This window comes from Melospiza georgiana, chromosome 2, assembly GCF_028018845.1.
Source record: "Melospiza georgiana isolate bMelGeo1 chromosome 2, bMelGeo1.pri, whole genome shotgun sequence".
Classification (NCBI taxonomy): domain Eukaryota; kingdom Metazoa; phylum Chordata; class Aves; order Passeriformes; family Passerellidae; genus Melospiza; species Melospiza georgiana.
Genome location: NC_080431.1, coordinates 70,132,347 through 70,154,362, shown reverse-complemented (window position 1 = coordinate 70,154,362; position 22,016 = coordinate 70,132,347). Strand labels below are relative to the sequence as shown.

At 42.3% G+C, this 22,016-nt stretch overlaps 1 protein-coding gene across 2 annotated transcripts in view; it reads right to left on the bottom strand.

Moving 5' to 3' along the window:
• The window catches only part of SESN3 (sestrin 3), a 44,860-nt gene extending 25,106 nt beyond the window's left edge, over positions 1–19,754 (bottom strand). For both annotated transcript variants that reach the window (XM_058045019.1, XM_058045020.1), the window contains exon 1: positions 19,600–19,754. In XM_058045019.1, the coding sequence (XP_057901002.1) occupies positions 19,600–19,701 (102 nt within the window). In that variant the 5' untranslated portion in view covers positions 19,702–19,754. The remainder of the gene's footprint in view (positions 1–19,599) is intronic.
• Positions 19,755–22,016: the final 2,262 nt, after the last annotated feature.

The following is a 22,016-nucleotide window of genomic DNA, read 5'->3' as shown; positions in this document are numbered from 1 at the left end:
CTGGGATAGCACAGCGGCTTTCCTCCCAAAGCCCAAAGCTAAAGAAATAACCTTTCTTCCTCTCCACCACCACATGAATCACCGTGTCCTCAGGCTTTAAAGAAATGGCTATTTTTAGCAAGCTGTAAAAGGAGGCTGTTCTGCTTGAGAATGGAAGTGCTAGCTGGTGGGGCTGATCAAACAGCTGCTTTAGCAAGCACTTCACTTTTGTGAATCTACGGATTCACAAAGCACGGGCAAGAAGCAAGTGCTTGCACTGCTCTGGGTGCAGGGAGGATTCTTACACACATGGCACATAAAATCTAATTCATCCTGAGCTTGACATCAAGGTGGCCATGCTTCAACAGGATGGGGGGAGGGGGATCACAGGGAAGAAACATTCAAGAGGGAATTTTGTGAGCCATGACAGCGCTGCCACTTGTGTCCCTGCAAACTCTCAGCGCAGTGCAAGTGTCTGGGAAACACTCACGAAGGGGCTCAGAACCTCCGCTCTCACAACACCTGCCACCACTGCCAAGACATCAGGATAATAAACAACACCAGATCAAATATAAATCCTAAGGGCATCCCAAAATTAGCTTTTCCTGAGGAACAAATTATTTTTCTTAAACAAGCAGAAATGTTTTGGGGGGAAGGCAATGAGTAACTTATTATTTATGAAACCTTTTCTTATATTATAATCTACAAGCCATTTTGCTACCATCTAGGATTTGTAAGGATCTTTGTTATTTAAATTCAGTGGTCCATCTCTTTAAAATACTCATTATCATCTGCAGCAATAATCTGAGTCAAGTGCGTCACTGGATGGGAGTGGAGAACTAGGTTTTGGATTCCTTATCCGGGGCTGAACCTTACCAAAGGAATAGCTTTTATTCCCCAGTCTGTTTTATCTTACAGTTCTTCAAACTCAAAATACACCAGCTCAATCTCACAGACTTAATGTAATGGAGCACATATTTGCTTTTCAGCTGACATACACAAATGCCTTGAATTTTAGTTCACATTACAAGCAGCATTATTTACTGCTGCTGCTGCTGGTTAAAACCCCACCTATAAACTGCTTTCTCCTACTCCCACTGTTGTTACTGAACATATTTCATTTTTTGTTCTTGGATCCTGGAACAGGGTCTACCCCAACTGGCTCTAATTACAGTCAAATGCTCTGATTTTCGGTAAATTGTAACACAATTTTAGTCATACAGTCATACTGGACCATCTGCTTATTCCATCCTCACTGGAAACAGAAGAAAGCATTAAAAAAAGTTATCTGAATACCAGTTATGTCTTAGCATCTACTTTTATTCAAATTTTTCCCTAGGATGCAGGAGGGATTTTGTCTATTTCTGCACATGCCAAGTTGCCTTTTGATTTAGCTCCCCAACCTTGGCAGAGGAACAGTAGTTTAGAAATGTGGCAGAAGTTTAGGATGTATCTAATTCATTTTAGGTGGTAACTTTATTATTTGTTGTAAATTTGCAGAGGGTTAATGTAATAGTTAAAACTACACATAGTCTTGCTGACTAAAATGAAAACCTCAATAATCACAGTTTACCTGTCGTCACATGTCAGTTCTCCTGGGAGAGACTGATTTACAAGAACAAAGAAGTATATTCAGCAAAGCTGAGAAATTTTGACATTTATTGACAACAATTTACTGATGTATCATTCTTTAAAGAAAAAAGAAGCTGTTTATGGTATCTAATGTAATAAAACTGGGAGCTTTATAGCTTCAGAACATATTTACAATTCATGTCACATTAAGTTTCCATTGTAACTTCAAAATTTTAGATATACATTTAAAGGGTAAACCTTGGTGTCCTGTTATTCAAAACAATTTATGTAGAAAAAGAAAAGCCAAATGACAGAAATGTGAAGAGCAATGATTTGAATGATGCATAACATTTTATTTGCTGTCAGTGCAGAACTCCTCCTTACAGCTGACCTATTCCTATAACTAAACCCAGGATATAACTCCAGAAGCAATAAAAGAAATGTTCAGAACAAACAATGTCAAAATGTTGAGAGTTCACAAAGCAAAAGTCCTTGCCTAGGGTCATTTGTTAGGGGTATTTCAAGTGATTTTGCAAGTTTCTTCCTCTTAACAGACTGTCCAACTCCAAAAACGCAAACTAAGCCATAAAGATGAAAATTAGCAGGGGAAGTCAAACAGCAGGAAATATTGTTTTTAAATGAAACAGCATTTCAAAATACTTAAATCAGTAACTTTTAACATTAAGAATTTGGCATCTTTGTGCCTCACAGCTGATGAAGTGGTGCAAAGAGCTGGGAAAAGAGCCAATGTAGCACAATTGATGGAGAGCTTTTGCTCTGGTAACAGGTTACAGCCCTTTTGGATTTCACACAATAAAAGGAAGCCTATCCCAAGTTCCCATCCCTCTACCAGCTATAAAGAACACAATCCACACTAATTAGAAACCAAAGGTCAGCAGTTTCTACCCAGCCCAAGATGGATGGTCAGGCAGAAGTCCCACAATGGCTCCTTGCTCTTTGAAAGATATCCGGTACACAAGGGACAAAAACTCAGCAGTGAACACGGAGTTATGGCAGAAAAGCCCATCACCTTTTCCATAAAGGAAACAACTTCTGCATCCTTACTGCTCCTACTGCTGTGTCTCTCTCCTTGTGCTGGAGATCATTCCTAGGAACCAAAACTGCACCTTGGAACCTCCAACTGCACCAAGGACCACAAGTCACATGGCACAGTAACAAGTATGCTGAAATACACTTCTTTATTTAAGAAACCTCAACTGTATTTCACTTTTTTTTTTTTTAATCAGAATAGATCAAAATGTATCAAGTTAAAGACACACCTGTAACTTAATATTGACTGAAGTTCAGGGTACATCTAGTTGTGTAACTAAGTCTGAGGCTCCTCAATAAAAAAATGGAAAGACCTTCACAGCAAAATTCGCACAACTAACGGTGCCAAGTCAAACCTAAATATTGATTATTAACACCTGAAAAGGATGAGAGACAAACAACAACCTTTTCTACTTCCTTGTTGCTTGAGAATCACTTCTATTTAATAGAAGCCAAACCTCAAAGGCTGACTTTTCACTCATGCCCCAGTTGTTCTCAGATACCAAGGATGAAACTCAACTGACCAAACACAAGCACTCAAATCAGAGTCAGCCAGCTGCCTGCTGGTTCAAATGAAAAAAGGAAAGTGATGTCTAACTCAGGATGAGAACAACTGTGTCATGGAAAAGCCTGAATTTTCACCATAGACTAAAAGGACTTCATGGCTAACCACGTATTGGTCTGAAGACCAGCAAAACATGCATCACCAGCAGACAACAAATGGTCTTCTGGTCTATTTCAGCCTTCAAAAAACTGCTCAAAAAACCAAACAAAACAAAAAATCAAAATCAAAATTATGGGGAAAATAGAAAAAAGGAGAAACAATGCTTCTCTCATCCATCCATGGAGAACTTCCTCCTTCCCTCCCTGCACACCCAGCAGTAAGACTGGAGTTGTGTGCTCCTCAAAAACTGCCCTCAGGACAGAAGATCTTGTGAGTGAATGTCTAGATGACTCAATACACTACAAGCACAGCAGAAAAGCATTTTCTATGTTTCAACAGCACCAGATATTAAGAGCAAAAGTTAGAAAACTTCAGTGGTTTTAGCTGGGACTTGTCTCATCTGTACCTTGGCTCCCTTCCACCTTCAGGTTTAGTCCACATCTGACATACTGAGACAGACCAGCATTATCTAGTTTGGAGAACATAGCCTTTAGCCATTAAGTTGGCAAAACTGCAGAACTGCACAGAGTTAATCTGGCTGCTCATCAGCCAGGACAGGAGCGCTGCGTGTTGAGAAAGGCTCTCTGAAGCAGCACAGCATATCCTTTAATCCCCTGCCTCCTTGCAGAGGGCTGCCTTGTCCTGCCTGAGCACAGCCCATCTAAGCAAGCCTGGTTTTGCTCTGCCAGAAGGGTCCCATGAGCTCAGGAGGCTGCAGGCTCAGCGTGGGCAAGGGCAGTGACTGTGGTGACACGTGTGGCCTCCATCCTCTCAGGGAGAGACTGGATTGACCTCCCCATTGGATCCATGCAGCAGAACACTGCCAACAGGTACAGCAAACATTTGCTACCAAGTGCAGACAGAACAGCAGCTGCTTTGACAGGCCTGAATTCATACCTAAATTAATGACTGAGAGCACAGCCTCTTTCCAATGCAGTAATTGAATGGTTAAATACTTCAATTCATAAACACACACACACACACATTTGATTTATTTGGCATACTGCCAACTGGAGATTAAAAAACAAAAAGAGAGAAAGACCCCTGGGGTATGCAAATCCATCATGTATCTCTGGCAGAACTGTCTCCCAAGAATGCTCTACCGAATTTTTAATAGAAGTATTGTCCAAAAGGCATGCCTTGTAAGCAAGCAAAATAGAATGGTATTCATCCATACTGTAAATGCATAATGGCATCCTCCTACTGCTAAGAAAGCGGCCCAGGGTTTGGTGGTTTTTTGTTGTTTGGTTTTGGTTTTTCCAAGTATTTCAAAGATACTAAATGATTGAAACACTAAATTGATGTAAAGGCAGTACACTGCACAACACTCTGACAATTTTTAAAAGAAAGTCTTGAAAGGAATCCACTGCAATTCATGCTAGAAAAACTTCAAATGCTACAGTATTTCAGCAGAGACATCATCACCAAGGGTTTATAGAAAAGAAGATGCATTTAACAGCATGTTACTATAAAAACAAACCGGTTGAATTTTTAACTAGACCATCATCAAGGCTGCATTCTCTCATCTCTCCTCTTTGTTACTGGTGTTGCATTCATTATGACAAACAGCAGAGAGAGAGAGATTTTAGGCACAGTGTGCCCTAAAACATTAGGATTTGGATGTTTACCAAGGTAAGACTCTTGAGGTTATGCCTACATTGCAGTCACTAGCACAACTGCTGCTCTTCTACAAGTCAGCTTTAAAGAAGTTCTTGAGATTCACTGGTTTTGAAGAAGTCCTTGGTTAACAGTTCCTAAGTCAGGCAGGCACATGAAGCTCTGCTGCACAACAGGCTTGAGAAACCAGACAAATGTTGAGTCAGCCACTGCTGAGTTTCCAGTTAAAAGGATGAAGCTTGACAGCTCAGAGTGAACATAAAGAGATCTGCTAACAGCAAATATGGAGTCCTACCTTTGCACTTTAATGGAAAAATAACAACAATATCTTCCTCTGATTAGCATCTCAGTCCCCCACAGCTGAAGGGGAGGAAGCTGGGCTCTGACCTCTGCACCAGCTCACTAAAATTATTTTCCTTCCCAGCTTCAACTTACCTGCATGACAGACTACCAAAAGCAACAAGGTCTCCTGCACTAGTCTCCTGGCCACAGAAAGTATTTTGCTGCCTGAGATGTTATTCAAGCAATGTTTGTGACTAATGTCAAACACTTGATGTTTGCAGGCTACCAAACACTGAAAAAACTTCACAAGCTGAGTGTGGTGGAAATCCACCACAGAATTTAACTTGAGAAGGCAAAGGTTGAGGACCTTTTCCATGTGAAAACCTGTTTGACCTGTAACTATGAGATTTTAGATCACACAATCCAGCTTCCCAGGCATTTCCACTCCTTTTCACCCTGCAATGTCACTGTACAGCTTACTCTTCTTGTAGTTGTTCTTTTAAAATTCAGTAGGAGGTGCACTCTGCCAGCTCCCCCGATTGGCCATTGAACCAGGACATATAAGTGGGAAGTCTGAATTTTATCAGAAGAGCAACAAATCCGCTGCAGAGATATGTTTTGCTACCTGGAGCACATCACAGGTGCTTCTTTATTGCATTTCAGGGAATAGGTACATGAGCAGAAGCCCCACCCTCCAGAAATAAACTTAGCATGTATTCCTGCCAACACTCCTTTCTGATAAATCCATGTCCTTGTAGTGTTTTCGGCTCAATAAAAATTTCTAGGAGACCATCTCTTTGCTGAGTAGTAAATGCTGCTGCAGACATACACTCCAAAGCACCTTTCACTAACCAAGTAGTACATAAAACCAAATTCTCTTCAGACATAAGAAAGTCAAACAAATGGCACAAGCATGGGCTTTCAAACTGTTTTTCCCATACCTTTAATGTACCAAATGATCATAGCAGTTATTTTGAATCTCTGTGTATGAACTGTCTTAAGTGACATGGAAGTAACTTGCCAAGCTTTAGAAAACAAAATCCTCTCACACAGATTAAAGAGGGAAATGTGCTCTGCTCAGTACTGGAGCTCCTTTAGCTAGTTTTCTGCCATCTTTTTCATACAGGATTGTGAAACACAGTAGCTTGAGTCTTAGAAATAGCAACTCTGAACTGAAGATGCTGCTGTCACAAGCAACATCTTTATTTTAATTGATTGCCTCCTTGCTGTCACAGTCCATGCATAGTGTGCTTGTGCCACCTTCAATAAAAAATTATCAACCAACCAGCAGGCGACAAGCTCAAGCAGAGATACTTAGCTTTTTCCACAATGTGCAACTAAGCTGTGGAAATCCTTGCTGTAAGATGCGAAGGACAAAAAGCCCAGAGTGTGTTTAAAAGTGAAGTGTTCAAGTTCATGGAAGAGAAATAGAAGAACAGTTATTAAATACAGAAAATTCACCTCCAGCTCAGGAAGATTTCAAATGGATAGAGGTAGTGCTGTGGGAGTGCATAACAAACTGCTCCATTTTGTGTCTCCTTTCTTTGATATCTTCCCCTGGCCACTGTCAGGGACTGGAATCTGAGTTGCAATCCAACCTACTGTATCTGCCCTAATGTTCTCATATATCTGCAATAGATTGGCATGAAGATAATACTTATTTTTTATGTCCTATTAAAAATGGAACTTATTTTCTAATAGAGACAGGAATTGACATCCCCCAAGCAAGGAAGCATTTTAGCTAAACTGAACCATTTCAGAAATAAGCATTGTGCTAATCCAGGGTAGATGATGCAAGCCATGTTATGGAGCTCCTTAGTGCCTGGGTGAGCACATTCCTGCACTGCCTGTTCAACACAAGTGGTATCATATCATTTACTTCAGAATCTGAAGTACATTACACTTTAATTCTTTACTAATATGGTTTTAGGAAGTTGGTGTTATTATTCCCATTTTCTAAATGCACCTCGTCAGAAATGTCCTCAATTTAGATTTGAAAAAGGTGAAGGACAAAATGCCTATTATCTTTATGTTTTAATGCCTTAAAACATGAAGACAATATACTTATGATCTTCACTACTCACCTAATGGGCAGAGGATGTTTGTTTAGATAGATGGTACTGGAAGAAAAGTATATTTTGCCTATGCTATCTCACCATGGAGAACTTTAACCCTTTTGCATTCACATTCAAGACAACATCAAACATGAAAACATGAGCCAGAAACATAAGGTTTCTAATTTATAGCAAAATTTGTAGCTGATGTTCCTTAAATTATAAGTTAATCCATTGAAAAGCTTTTAAAAGAAAATGAGAAGCCCCCTTGGCACAAGTTTCTTGGACAAATGCTCGTGTACAACTGATGGTCTCTGACATCTTTGCAACAGTTCAAGCAATGTAAGGCACACTGATGATGTTCTCCTTGCTCTGCCTGGGAAGGGATAGCCCTCCTGGACATCCAAAAGGAGCAATATCCTCCTGCTTTAAGACAAGCACCTTTTTTCCTCCATCTTTCTTTGGCTGATGACTCAAACAGAGAGAATGTGCCAGACAAAAATAAAATCTCCCTGACTAACATGCTTTATGTCTAGCCTAAAGGTACAATTTCCAAGAGCGAGCGCCTTGCTGTCTAAGCCAGGAGTTTAAGCCTCTTTTGATTAGTTGACTTGTAAGCATTTTTCAGAAGGAGGTGGCATCCACACCATGCCTCTGAGTTTTCTGAAGTAAGTCTTCTTACACAGTCTTCCTGAAGGAAGCCCAGAAAAATCCTATAGGTGCTAGGCCACAGATGGAAAACCATGGGTGAGCCCTTTTGATTTTTCACCTGATAGGAAATCCTAAAATGGTCACCAATTAGAACAAATTATTTCTGCAAGGAGTCTTGTTTGCAAAGGCAGGAGACTGTTTTACAATGAGCAGGGAGCTGACACACTGTTTTACATTTGATTAGTCTGGGAAAGTCTGGCTAAGAGACAGACAGGGAAAGGCTTCATCCCCGTAGCACATTCGCAAGCCACCGACTTGCTGGAACGACCATAAGAATTCTTGCAGTCAGGCTGTTTCTTCCCTTTTTTTTTTTTAAAGAACATTTTGCATCTTAAGTTACATCTTACCAAAGTGAGTCATTAGTGAGATACAATCTTCGAAACACACTGACTTAATGTAGCTGAGCTGGTGGCAGCAAAGACCTAAGATACAAATGTATTTTCATGATGGAGCTTAAAAGATATGCTTATTTTCAAAAATGAAGACTCCTAACTGTTAGAGAAGATTTATTGTATGTAAATACAGGATTCATCCAGAGACAGATCAGCTATTCCTGCTCTCTCCAGCCACCCAAGCCAGCAGATTGACAGAACTTCAGATTTACCTCTAGCCTCTGCTGGCAGGTGCTACCATTTTCTCAGAGTACTGCCTATACTTTTACTAAGAGGGCTTTTGCTACAGTTTGGTGACTTAATGACTCTACAAAAAAAAAAAAAAAAAAAAAAAAAAAAGCACCAGCAATAAATAAATTAAAAAAATTAATAAACTCACTTAATAAACTCACTTATTTTATACTGTTTGAATAATGACTTCTGTAGCTACGAGAGAGTGATTTACATGCACTGCCTAATAAGGTTCTTCATTGCCTTCCACTTGACTTGCCCTTTTTCTTAATGAAGTCACCAAACCCAAACTGAGACCTTTTCACCAGAGTAAACACAGCTCCAAGGAGACATATTCACAGCCTTTACTTGCCCCAGCCCTACCTCTATACAGACAGAGGTGCAATTTTTCGTCCAGCTTTTCTGGGAAACAAGGACTGACGCCATAGACCTACCTTCTCAAACAAGACAAATTAATCATTTTGGATGGCTGGATGCTGCCTCTATGCATTCATGAGGCACAGCTTAACTCCAAGGAGTGTTCCATACAAAACAGCAACAGCACTGGATAGTCAAACTGCTTTTGCTTGTATGGCGAGTTTCTGTTGGATAAATAGGTCAAGTAACTACACCTTTATCTAATACCTTTGGCATTAGTGGCCTAAAGAGCAGGGGCACGGAGGGAGACCCTCCTTCCCCCTCCTGCTCTTCTAAGCCATGTGTGAAAGATGTTTGCAGCAAACCCTCCATGGCTGCAGCCTGCTTTCCTTCCCCTTGGACTCTGCCTGCTGGAAGAGGCACCAAGCTCCATGTCTTCTGAAGAACTACAATGCTGGCTGCAGGCTCCTTCAGCCTTTAATTACGTTAAGCTGACCTTTTCAACCAACACACCTTTCCTCCTAACTACTTGTCAAGCACCAGCACAGAAGTGAGACAACTTTTAAATTGCTGGAATAAAAATCACTTATTTCAAAGCAGATTCTACTTGAATGACCCCAAATGTTACTGCCTCATCCAGTCTTTCCTCAGCAACACAAAACTTAAAGTAATAACATAATTGAACAATTTGTTTGTGTTTTCTGGAGGGAAAAGAAGATGAAAATATTCTGTGAACCATTAATATGGCATAAACTAGTCAGGAGTTTTTCTAGTTCAACCACTGCATTTGTTTAAATGTGACAACTGCAAAATGTAAAAATATTAAATATGGTGGAGAAACAGAACTGAAAAAAAACTCCAAAAAACAAAAGAAAAGAAAGAACACAAAAGGCCATGTCTGATTCTAGTGAGATGTATTAGAACCTGTCTTCTGGATTTCACAGGGAGAAGGCAACCAATCAAAATGAACTGTTGACTCACGAATACCAAGCACCTCAAGTGTTCCTTAAGTATTTTGATACATCTCCTACTACTAGAGACTGGAAGTTTCCACCACAGGATATTAACAGAGTTCCAATTCAGAGTTTTCTAGCCATAGTGGTCTAGAGTGAAATTGGCTGCAACTGAATTAAAGAGGACTTACAAAACATGGGTGCTTGAACAGCTGCCACTGCATATAATGGGTGTTGCAATCAGCTTCGGAGGGAACTGAAGGAGCCAGCTCATAATGGGGAGAGAAATGTGGTGCTTCAACTTTAAATTCTTATCAATAGTGTGTGGTTATCACCTTATTACCGTACAACAGGGACAAAGTGGGAACTTCAGCATGTTTCTACCTCATATACACATCAAGCTGTGTATAATGTATGTGCACAAGCACCTGAAGTCCAGCTTACAGAGTTACTTCTCTATTAACAGTTGCCTTAATTTTCTAACTCTAAGCCAGATATTGCAGTCAGGGAATCACTGCTCACTGGAATAGTCACATCCTGATGCTGATTTCCAGGGAGGCACAAGGTTTGCTCTGCCTGCTGAATAGCCAGTGGGTATTTGCATGCAGGCAGCACGTTGACTTCAAGACACAGAACATATTGTAGTAAAGCAACGTTTCAAGTGTTCTTCCACACTGGATGAGATCCAGCTGGTGTCAGGTAGAATATTTAGACAGCATGTAGGCGCTCCATTTCATTAGAGGTCTAATCAAATTTCTAAATGCTAGAACAAATTACTATTTCCACACCTCTAATCAGCAAGGAGGGTGCTTTACTGAGAGGAATGTCAATCAACTCAGAGGGGAATATTTTTTATTTTTTTAGTTAATAGGCATAATTACTTTAAAACAGATTTAGAACCATATGGCCAAAACCCCTCCAGATACATTTAGACAATAATGTAACTATATTCCCTTTACCACATGCTACAGCAGGAGATATTAAACATATTTACAAGCACGTGCTATTAAATTAGGTTCAACACTGTTAAGACACTGTCTTATTAAACAGTTTTTAACTGCAGAATTCATATGGAGGAGAGAACATATGCTAGCTTTCAATTGTTCTGTTAGTATCAGCCAGAGCAAATCCAATCCAATAACAAACTGCCCAGAGACAAATAAATGATGACTTTGAATAAGCAGATGTGTACTGCTCTAGAATGGTTTACACCAAGACAGCTTGTATTCCTTCACTGTCATGAGCATAACTCTGTTTACTGAGGTTATGTGCAATTGCTCAGAAGCATGAATTTTCATTTGAAAATGTTAAGTGAGGAGTCATTCCTGCAACCATTCCTCCCTTCTAAGGAACAATTTTAATCCATCCTATAAAGTGTCAAATGACTCTGAAGGAATTTACATTTCTCTCCAGTTTAATGACAAAACTAATTTGAAATTTAATATGCTTTAAAACAGATACACAATTACACATTTTGATTCCAAACTGCAGCAATTGAGACATATTCACTGTATTTATGACTTTACTGCTCATTCTGAATAGATAAAAATCTGATTTTCAAGTTATCTTTTACTTTTCTTCTAAATGTCTTTTGCACTTGCAGAGGTAACAGATCTATGACTCCAAAGAATTCTCATGAATGCGATTCCTCCTGGCTTTCCTACACTTTAACCTAAATTAGTGTTTGTTGGAAGACTTAAATCACAAGCCAAAGGGTGGTCCACACACTGACCACACCATATTCCCTTGTGATAAAGACTTATTACTTCTGTTCCAGCCTACTCTCAACACATGGAGCCAAGAATACTTCATATTCCACTCCATTATTGCTTTTTACCACCTGATCCCCTGAGGAGGGGGACTACAGGTAGCCTCACACTATTACCAAGTTCAAAAGGTTGGAGGCTGAGCTCAGAATCCATTAGAAATCCATTGCTAGTCTAACAAAACAAGGTGCTTACCTTAGGAGTAACATGAGAGTCATTAACAACAACAAAAGATGTTTAATCAGGAGGTTGTATCTGTTTATTTATCTTACCCTAATTCAGGTAACCAGGGACATTCAGGAAAGAATTAATATATCTTGCTCGACTAAGAGCACTGACTTCTGTCTCTTACCCTGAGCACCATCACTTACATCAGCCTCTCCCTAACTTAAATCCATGACTGCCACAAAGATTATGCCCACAAGAAAAAAGCCCATGCTTCAAAACACCTTCCTCTCATTTTAAGAATGATGTGAGAAGGAAGATATCTGAATAAATAAGTGGTTGATATGGTCTGTAACAGGAACAAAATAGTTATTCAGCTTCATAAACACATAATATTGTCTACCATCTCTACCAGTATTTTGGCCCAAGTGATAGTTATCTAATGTCTGATATGCAAGAAGCATCCTATAATAAAAATTTGAAACTAGTAATTAAGAGAGACATTTAAAATTAATACCCCTTGATCATGCCTCCCCTGTTATCAGTAACACTGCTCTGCCCAGGATGGCATACCAAGAACTGCATAGAATTTCTTGAACTATCTGTAATGTATTTCATGGATAGGCAAACAATCAGAAAAAAATTGTTTGTGGAGAGTCTCCCTACTCCCCTCTAATGGCATTTCCCAATTTGATTCATCTGCATTACGTTTCCTATAGCTTCTACTCAAAGCACAAAGACTACCAGGCTGGGCTGCAGAGACAACAATGGGGAGCACCTCTGCATACAAACAGGAACACCTGCAAAGAACAGAGAAATTAAACAGCATAAATTATTTCCATACAGGTTTTTCCAAAGATGATGAGGTGCAATTTCTCATTAACTGAGGTCTCCCTCCTGAGAATTCAAATTTCTTTTCTACTGAAAATGCCCCATTTCCCCCTGGTCCATCCTGACCCACTTAGACAAAAGCCAATATTCAGCCCGGACACGCAAACTATGCTTGAGATCCCCCATTTTTCTCTAGCCCTGTAAATGGAAATCTGATAATAAAATCTCCAGACCCCAGCTATGCACAGCCAGGGGAGAATTATACCACTATCTTCTCTCTCTCAAATCTCCCTAGCCAGAAAAAAAACCAGTTCAAATCAAGAATTAAATGAGTATTAGCAGCTCCCTCACCAATGTGGGAGAGAGGAAAAACCAAGGATGCTTAATGAACCATAGTATTTTTTTTCAGATTTCAAAACACTGCCATTTAAAGAGATGTGAGATTTGAAGCCCTAATTAAGTAATATGCATAAATTTAAAGCAAATGTTCACAGAGTCCACATCTCCGAACCACAGCCGGTGATTTGGCTAATGCAATGCTCCACTCCCAGAAGTAAGTCTAGCAGAAGACAACCTCCACACTCGGCTAACCCACTCGCAACACTAAACCTCAAAGTTTCTTTTGAAGAAAATCCTCCAGCTCACTTTCTTTCCTTTCTCACCTCCATTCCCTCCCTGTAATTCAGGAAAGATCGTGTTTTTGCTTTTGTTCTTTTTTTTTTTTTTTAATAGAATGACTACTCTAAATGAACATGGTTGCTACAAGGCCACCTCTTACAGCTTTTCATTGCAAAACAGCATCGTTCACCAGAGGTTCATTTCACTCATGCCACTCTCATTACAGGTCTAATGAAAATTTAATAGTTCTGCCATCTCATTTTCAGCCAGCAAAACTAGGAAAACACAAGGAAGTTTCTTTACAGTAGTTTTTAAGGCAAAAGTGGGAGAACCCAGGCAGCCTTAGGACCAGCATACATGCGCAAAGAGCAATACTGCCCTTTGATTTCAGGATACAAAGACTCTACTCAGGGGATGGGAGAACAACCAGTTAAATGGATCAGATTCTGAAAAGGTACAAATTACTGAAACACTCATGAGGATGGGGAAGGAGAGAAACCACCCAGCTCTGGATTTTCACTGCATTTATTTCACAGGAAAGAACCTTGTTCTTAGTTGTTCATTTGTTGGGAGTTTTTTTAAATCAAATCTTTCAATAAAAAAATGAGAGTGAATTATGAGAGTGAGGGACCTGTTGCTGTCAACTTTAACTGCCCTAAAAAGTTTAGTTTGTTGCTCTTGGTTTACACCTTTACATTTTTGGATCCTAAAAATTCCATCTTGTCCCCCAGCTGTGCATGCAGGATTAGTTGGAGGAGTGACCTGAGCTGGTTTCACCATGTTTCACCAGGGTTCCAGGGAACTGGGAGACACAAACACTGAAGGCAGACACAATGTTTTACACAACAGAATGTTGCTAAAATTAGAACCAATGAAAACAGAGTTGATTTTTCACGACAGACTTTGCAAATAATTTTGAGAACTCCTTTAAGAAGAAACATATTGAAGATTTAAAGCCATCTAGGCAGCTCCTCACACCCCCTACAATGTGAAGAGAGATTATTATTAAGAGGCATCAAACTATAGAAGACATAATTTGGTTTTACAAATTAAGATTCTCTGTGACAGCCAACATTTGTTGATGAGATTTCCAAAGCCAACTAGACTATGCAGCACAACAACAAACAACAACAACAACAACAACAACAAAAAAAAGAAGAAAGTGCTGCATTGTGGAAAACCCAAGGTGTTTTCCAAGCAACGACATAGCAACTCTGGTTTGCCTATGCTCAGAATAGACTGAACCAGGTTGACTTCCCTCAAAATAACTGAGATATCCTTGAAAGGCCTCTGGATTTTTACAGTGCAGGTAACAGCATCTCCATGCATCTTCATGACTCATGGTGACACATATTTTAACTTACACAGGCTTATGAGACCTGACATTAAACTATTTTTGGCTCACTTTTGGGCTACTTTCTTATTCACCCACACAGAAGAATAATGTGAATGAAAGTGTGTCTTTTCTTTTTTTTTGGATATGACCTCAACTCCCTGAGCCCAGGTTAGTGCTATTGTAAGCACAGCATCATTTAATGATGTTCACACATTTTTCTATCTTAAAAGCAGGTGCTTTTTTTGGCAGCATCAGAACTAGAACAAACTCTTCCAGATCCTCATACCTGTGGACACTTCAATTTTCCAGCCTAAATTATTTATGACCATATTACATCCATCTACTCTTGAGCTAATTTCTCCTCGCTTGCTCTTACCATGAGATGTATTTATAGACACTGATCATATCCCTCTTAGCCTTTGTTTCTGCTGGATTAAAAAACCAAACTTTTTTAGTTTCCTTCTGCAAAATCAGCACACCCTTTCTCCCAGCACCCAGCCAGCTCCCCTCTGGGCCTGTTTAATTAGGGACCATCCTTCCCAGCTTCCCTCCTCTTCAGCATCACAGCCCTGCAGGGGGACAGGAAGGTGCTGCTCCTGCACTGGCATCCTTCTCCCTGCTCCTTCCAAGGAGCTGCTCTTATTAAAGTGATCAGCAGCAAACAGCCAAGCCTGTAACTCTCACCTTTCACACCACTGGATTTCACACCACTTTAACTATGCCTGTGCTCAACATCTCCCAGCTCTCCATGAAATGTCCCTGTCTCCCTGGACCAACAACATTTATCACTTGTATTGTCCTCTCAGCACAGCAACTTCTCCTTCCAGCATGGCCAACCATAATTCCCATTCTCTTCAATTCCTAATCCCTGTAATTAACAGTAACAGAAAAATAGACAAACTGTGTCAGATCAAAGGTCCCTCCTGCCCAGTAACCTGTCACTGCCAGGGGACAACAGGATACATGTAACAGCCAGGAAAGCACACAGAAACTATACTGAGAGGTGTTGCTATTTCATATTTACATGTGTTGTTTAATTTTTCTGTTATGAATTTGTGCAAACAGTTTTCAAATCCAGTTAAACTTTTTGATATATAGAACATTTGATGTAAGTAAATACAAATATTTAATTAGCACTGACTTGCAGTGTCAAGTTAAACCTTTGATGTTACTTCAGATGTTTAATGACTACAGTGCAGTTTTAGTCCATTGAAAGTTTTTTAAAGAGGACACTCTAGTAGCTGTCTTATTAACAGAAGACCACTACATTAGTCTAGAATGGCCTGCTTTTGGTGATATCATGTAATATTTTTTTTTTCATATTTGCTTTAGTAACTTTGTACATATTGAGAGTTGTACTAAAGGAGGAGACATGCATGGGAGGATGAGGAGCAAATTATGTCCATCATTTTTATGGGTATTTCCCCTCTCACATATCACCCTGATCAGGTAGGTCTATAAATACCAGGAAAGGCCTGGATTTAATATGCCTTGATGCTGCACTCCAGAACAGACACTGGCTCAGGCCAGGAGGGTCAGCTAAGTCAGCTCCACTTCCACCTCACCAACACTGAAGGTTGCTTTTAAACCACACTCCCCTGTCACACACCTGGCCACTGCTCTTCTATCTCCCTCACTGAAATCTGACACAAACCAAATATTCAATCCTGGAACCACGTTTATACTTTTCTGTCCTACCAACTTGTATGTACACGCAAAAGAACCTTTTACTTCACACGCTTTGCAATTTGCAACCAAGCTTGAACAGTTGGCAAATCCTCCCTGTTCCTACATTTCCTGACATATCAGGAATTTTCCATCCCCTGAAGACTTTTTGCTCATTCCTAAAAGCCTTCTTGAAGCAGTGATTTATCCAAATAAACACTGAGCTCTTCCTATATAATATTCTCTTATTTCTTGCTTGGATATTGATTTTGTTTAGGCAAGAGAACCTTGGGTTTCCATCAGGCTGCAGGATAACACCCTGGAGCTCCCCTGCCCAGGGACTCCCCTACATGTATTTTCCAAGGGAGAGCTGGAGCTGTCCTGGTTACTGAAGTGGCAGCAACTCTCAGGCACCTCTAGGAAAGACTTGGCAACAGCACCTCTGTGCCCTGCTGGGCACTTTCCCCTCCTGGTATGCCAAGGTTTGTTACAAAGGCTGATCATCCATCCCATGAACCACAGCTACTCCGCTTGTTTTGGTCATTCCTCCATGTATTTAAAACTGATTTTTAAAAGCATTAGCCTGGGTTGTGTGTTCAACAAGCTCACTCACCAAACCCAAGACAGTATCACCTATAATCACCTATTACTGGCTGTCCTTTTCTTTTTCCTCCTAAACCAAATAAGGATGCAGTTGTTGTACCTGTGACTGTCTAAGCCCTTCTGATTAGCAACAATTCTTCTGCAAGCAGATCTGATTATCTATAGAATGCCATAACAATAAACTCAACTGGAATATATATCCTTTTATTATGAGAAACCTTCTTCAACCAATAATAGGTTTCATCCTTAGCAAGATTCTCAGTGCTGCCCTCATAGAACTTTCCATAATAAATGTAACTTTGATTAATCTGAAATTGAATGAAGCATAAAGTGCTGCATCTAGCTTTTCCTGTTTCCCAGCTGAAAGAGAAACTTACCTTCACCCATGAGAAACCAAAACCTGCTAGACTATTTCAAATTTCATTATATGCCACTGAGTTGAAAGCTTGCTTTGCCCCTTATGATTTTGACAACAGCTCTACCTAAACTGTGAGCATTCAAATGACTTCAAATAAAGACTTAAAACGGAGGAGGGCAGAAGAGATTCAACATGTTCCAAGGCCAATCATTTTTTCCAGTACATTATCACATGAACATTAAGAAAAAAACCCCAACACCATCAAAAGAACAGATGAGGCAGCACTTATCTGAAGATTATTACTCCTCAAGATTCAGGTCAGATTTACATCTTGCTTCTATCAAGCATTTTGTTTTGGTTTTTTCCTCATGTCTTCTACTTGCATGCTTGCCCATGAGGTGCAAAAGGTTAAAATTTACAGTGATTTTTATTACACCAACTTTTAAATAATGACAGATGTAGTCAGAAGCTTTGCACTTCTGTTTTTATTGTCCAGCCTACAACAGAGATGGAACCATGTCCCAGTGCCACCACTGAAAGCACAGAACACCTTTCAAGAGGCTTTCATGACTCAGTTCCTTTATTCTTCCCCAATTTTGTATGGTTGGAATGACCACAGCCAAAGAAGAGCAGCACTAAATTGCCTTCCTCAACAGACTCAACTGGGTTCCTACGTTTCACCATCATCCCTGAACTACTTTAAAATAAAATTAAAATACAACAATAAATCAAATCCAGCAAGTTTCCCATTACCAGAAAAGTACTATCTAACCTTGCCCCCACCTTCTACCTCCCACTGATATTACAGAGGTATACAAAAAAGTCCTACCCAGCAGGATGGGAATACGACTTCAAAAAAATTCACTAACTTAAATTTAATTTTAGATCTACAAGTGCTGCCAAGCACCACTTTATTTGTCAACAAAACATTTTGATTATTTGGCAGAACAAAGCAAGCTCCCTCCCTGCTTGTTCTACAGACATATTTGGCACTGGGTAATTTGTATGTCTTCAGACATATGTCAAGTCTGAAGCTGCTACAGGCTTTAACCCTGCAGAACTTCTCTGTTTTAAGTACTTGTTTTCCTTTAAGTGGGAACAGCAGCAAGCTAAAGCCAAGAAGGGGTTTGGTCCTGCAACGAAATGGTTAAAAATCAGACTCTGCTGATGTGTGCTTCTCTGATCCATTACATTTCTCGCAAGCTGAGCTAAGAGCTGAGCACCGAGTATCAACTGTAATATGATCCAAGAGTTTATGGAAAAAATAACTGCACATACCAAGCATGCACATTTAATAAGATTTTGTTTCCATTAAAATATTCAAGAAACACGATTTTTAAGATCCGCTTTTCTCTCTGACCGATTTTTAACGTTTCTCCTCCCCCTCCCCTAAATACACACCTCCTTTCCAAAAACCAAACCCTTTAAAAAAAAAAAAAAAAGGGAAGAAAGAAAAAAGCAGTCCTACTGCAGGGAAGAGAGGCTTGAAAAACAACTTTGATTGGCACTTGGCCTGACCCACAGAGGAAGAAAAACAGTTTTCGGACAAAGAGCGCAAATATTTGAGCTCATTGACTTACAGGCTTTCTTAGCATTTGCAAGAACCAACCTGGAGCAAAATGTGTTGGGAGAGATTGAATTAAAATAAAAGCAAAACCGGCATCGCGTTCATCTCGGGCGCTCGGAGACTCGGCGCATTTGAACAGCTCAGCAATTTTAATTCATTTGCGCTGGACAAACAAAAAGCACCTCCACCGATGCTCCCCGAGAGGCAGATGCGGGCACCGGGGGTGCAGCCGCCGCACCCCGGGCGATCGGGGAGGCGGCCGGGGCTGCTCCGGGGCTGCGCTCTGCGGGCCGGGCCGGGGGCTGCCCATTCCTGCTGCTTTCCTTACACCTTTAAAGCTCTGATCCCAAATCCCCCCCGCACAAAGACTTGAGGAGATCGCGGGGGTGAGTTTCGCCGCTGCAATACGTGGATAATAAACTTTACGAGCGCGGCGGGGCCCCAGGTCAAGCCCCGCAATGCCGAGCGCCCCCCAAACCCTCGGGATGCAGGGGGGCAGCCTGGGACAAGCCTGGGCAAGTGACAGCCGTCCCAAGGGGGATGGGGGCGATGGGAGCGATGGGGGTGCGGCACTTGGCACCCTCGGCGCCCCCCGGGTTCCCCTCGCCCCGCTCCCCCCTGCTCCCCACACTCTCCTCCTGGGAAGCCCCCATCCCACCCCTCCTCCATCCCCCGCCCCACTGCCGCCCTATTGCCCACTTCCTCTCTGGCCACTGCCGCCGTACGCGTCCCACCCGCCAAGTCTGTCCCGCTGCCCCTCGCTCCCCGAATCCCCCCACAAACCTCTCCCGCCGCTCCCGCCGCCTCCTTGCGGGCGCCCCCCGATACCTGTCTCGGCACCTTCCGGCAATTGCCGCACACCCGGTACTGCCCGGCGGCGGCGGCGGCGGCGGCGGCGCTGCCCACGGGTCCGGAGCCGAGGCGGTTCATGGTGGCGGGGACGGCGGCGACGGCCGGGCGGGACGGGGAGGCCCAGGACGCTCCGCGCCGCTCAGCTGCCCGCACCGCCGGCCGCCCCCATCCCCGGCCGCGGCCCCAGCGCCCGCTCCGCGCCGCCGCCCCCCGCGCACACCCCCGCGGGCCCCGCCAATCCGCGCCGTCCGCCCCGCCCACCGCCGCCGCCGCCGACCAATCGGAGCGGGCCGCCCGCCGCCGGCCAATGGGCAGCGCCCGCTCCGGCTCCCATCTCCGGGCAGCCTGCGAGAGGGGGCGGGGCAAGAGGCGTGGCCGGAGTTGCGGAGGGGCGTGGCCGGCGGCGTCTCTGGGCAGCCTTGGGCAGAGAGAGGCGGGGCCCGCGCCTCGGCGCGTGCTTCCCGCTGACCAATAGCGTGGGTCCTATGCAAAGCAGGCCCGGAGACCACGCCCCCAGGGCCGGGGTCCCGGCGGCCGCGGCTCCCTCAGGGCCGCTCCCGCTCCCCTGAGGCGTCCCCGGGGTCTCGGTGCGGGCACCGCGGGCATGAGGGGCCGGCCCCGCTCCCCAGCCAGCCCGGCTGCCTGCTGGGCTCAGAGCCAGTCCCCGGCCATCGCCTTGCTCCTCGTCTCGAGATACCCCGGCTCCCGGGGCGGGGGGCGAGCTGCTCTCGCCGCCAGGGCGGCGGGCTGCACATGCAGGGACACGGCTGCGCTGGAGCAGGATGAGCTGCTTGCTCTGGGGGAACCTCGGAGCAGAATGCGAGACTCTGTGTGTGTGAGTGTGTGTGAGTGTGTGTGAGTGTGTGTGTGTGTGTCTGTGTCTGTGTCTCTGTCTCTGTGTGTGTCTGTCCGTGTGTTTGTGTGTGTGTTTGCCTCAGGTCACCGGGATTGTTAGGGCTGATGAGTCAGGTTTTCTAGGCTCCATGCTAATGCACGGAGATGGAGTGTATAATTAGGACAGAGGCAATCTATTATCTGCAGCCTCGGAGAGCTGGAGTATGAACCTCTTTTTTTTTTTTTTTCTTTTTTTTTTTTTTTTTTTTTTGCATCACGGAATCACTGCAGCTTCCCTTGCCTTTGTGCTCCTTAGCTTTTAAGTGTGCACAGAGGAGCTTCAGCATAAGTAGTCCCACCGACGTCAATAAAAGTTCATTATATGTCGAGCGTTACATAACTCATATTTTGAAAGATGATGATATAGAAGGATTTTGTTTTTTATTTTTTAATGGGATCAGAATGCTATTACTCTACAAAATTTCTAAGCAGATTTGGAATGTTACATTTTTTTCAAGGTTTCTCTTGGAGAAAGAATTTGAAATCAGCTGCTTTTGCTTTGCCTGGGAATACTTTCTATTTTTGTAAAATGAAGTGTTGTATAATTTAGTCAACTGGCTGGCTAAAAAGGGCACAATGCAATTAGTAATTTACATATCTTAAAGGAGACTGATTGAACCTAGATCTGTCTTTGAGAACTACCGAAAAGTTTCACAGATCAGACTTTGCCAGCTTAAGTAAAACCACATCCACAGAAACATTCTCCTCCATGCTTTCCCTTCTATCCATTTGAAAAGGGATCTTTTCCTCAGACAGAGCAGCCTTCAACAGACAGACACTCTGTGGACTCCACTGTTGGGAATGCATCCAAATGTTACACTCACAGGCAGCCATACAAAATGCTTGGAGAGGAATACATGGAAGGGGGTTGGGTTCTTTTGTTTTGTTGTTTTGGGGTTTTTTCCCCAAACAGTGTACTAGAAATGGCATCCCAACATGAGAAAACAGTTTGTTTGTCTGAGTGCAGGTACTTGCTGTTGTGCCATGTCTGAATCCCACACACTGCAGCATGGTGCTATTTAAGCCAGGGGAGAAGGGCAGCCAAACAGGTTAGTTTTCATCATGTAGTCTGAATGTAATGCTAAATTCTAAGTAAACTGTGTGAATGATGTAAACAGCCTTTTATTTCTTGCTGAACTTCAATATAATGTTATCTGAAATAGGAATGTTTAAAAGAAGCAGTAGAGGGTCAGTGTTATTAAGCCACAAGCAAAGGGGAGTTTTCTCTTCAGCTCAAGTAAGATCACTTTGAGCCATTTGCTGTTAAAGTGTCTGGTTCAAAACTCAAACCCATTGGCAATGATGGTAGCCAGGTAAGAGAAAGATTTTGGCCGAGTTACTCCTAACATTTAAGATCAGAACATTTGCAAATACTCAGATATCGGTAATAGCATCCATTCATTTATTTTATATCTACAGTGGCATGTCTAAACATTCTTAGAAACCTGGTTGGGTCCCATTCCCCTGCTGAAATTGTTTCTGCCTTGAGTGACAACTTC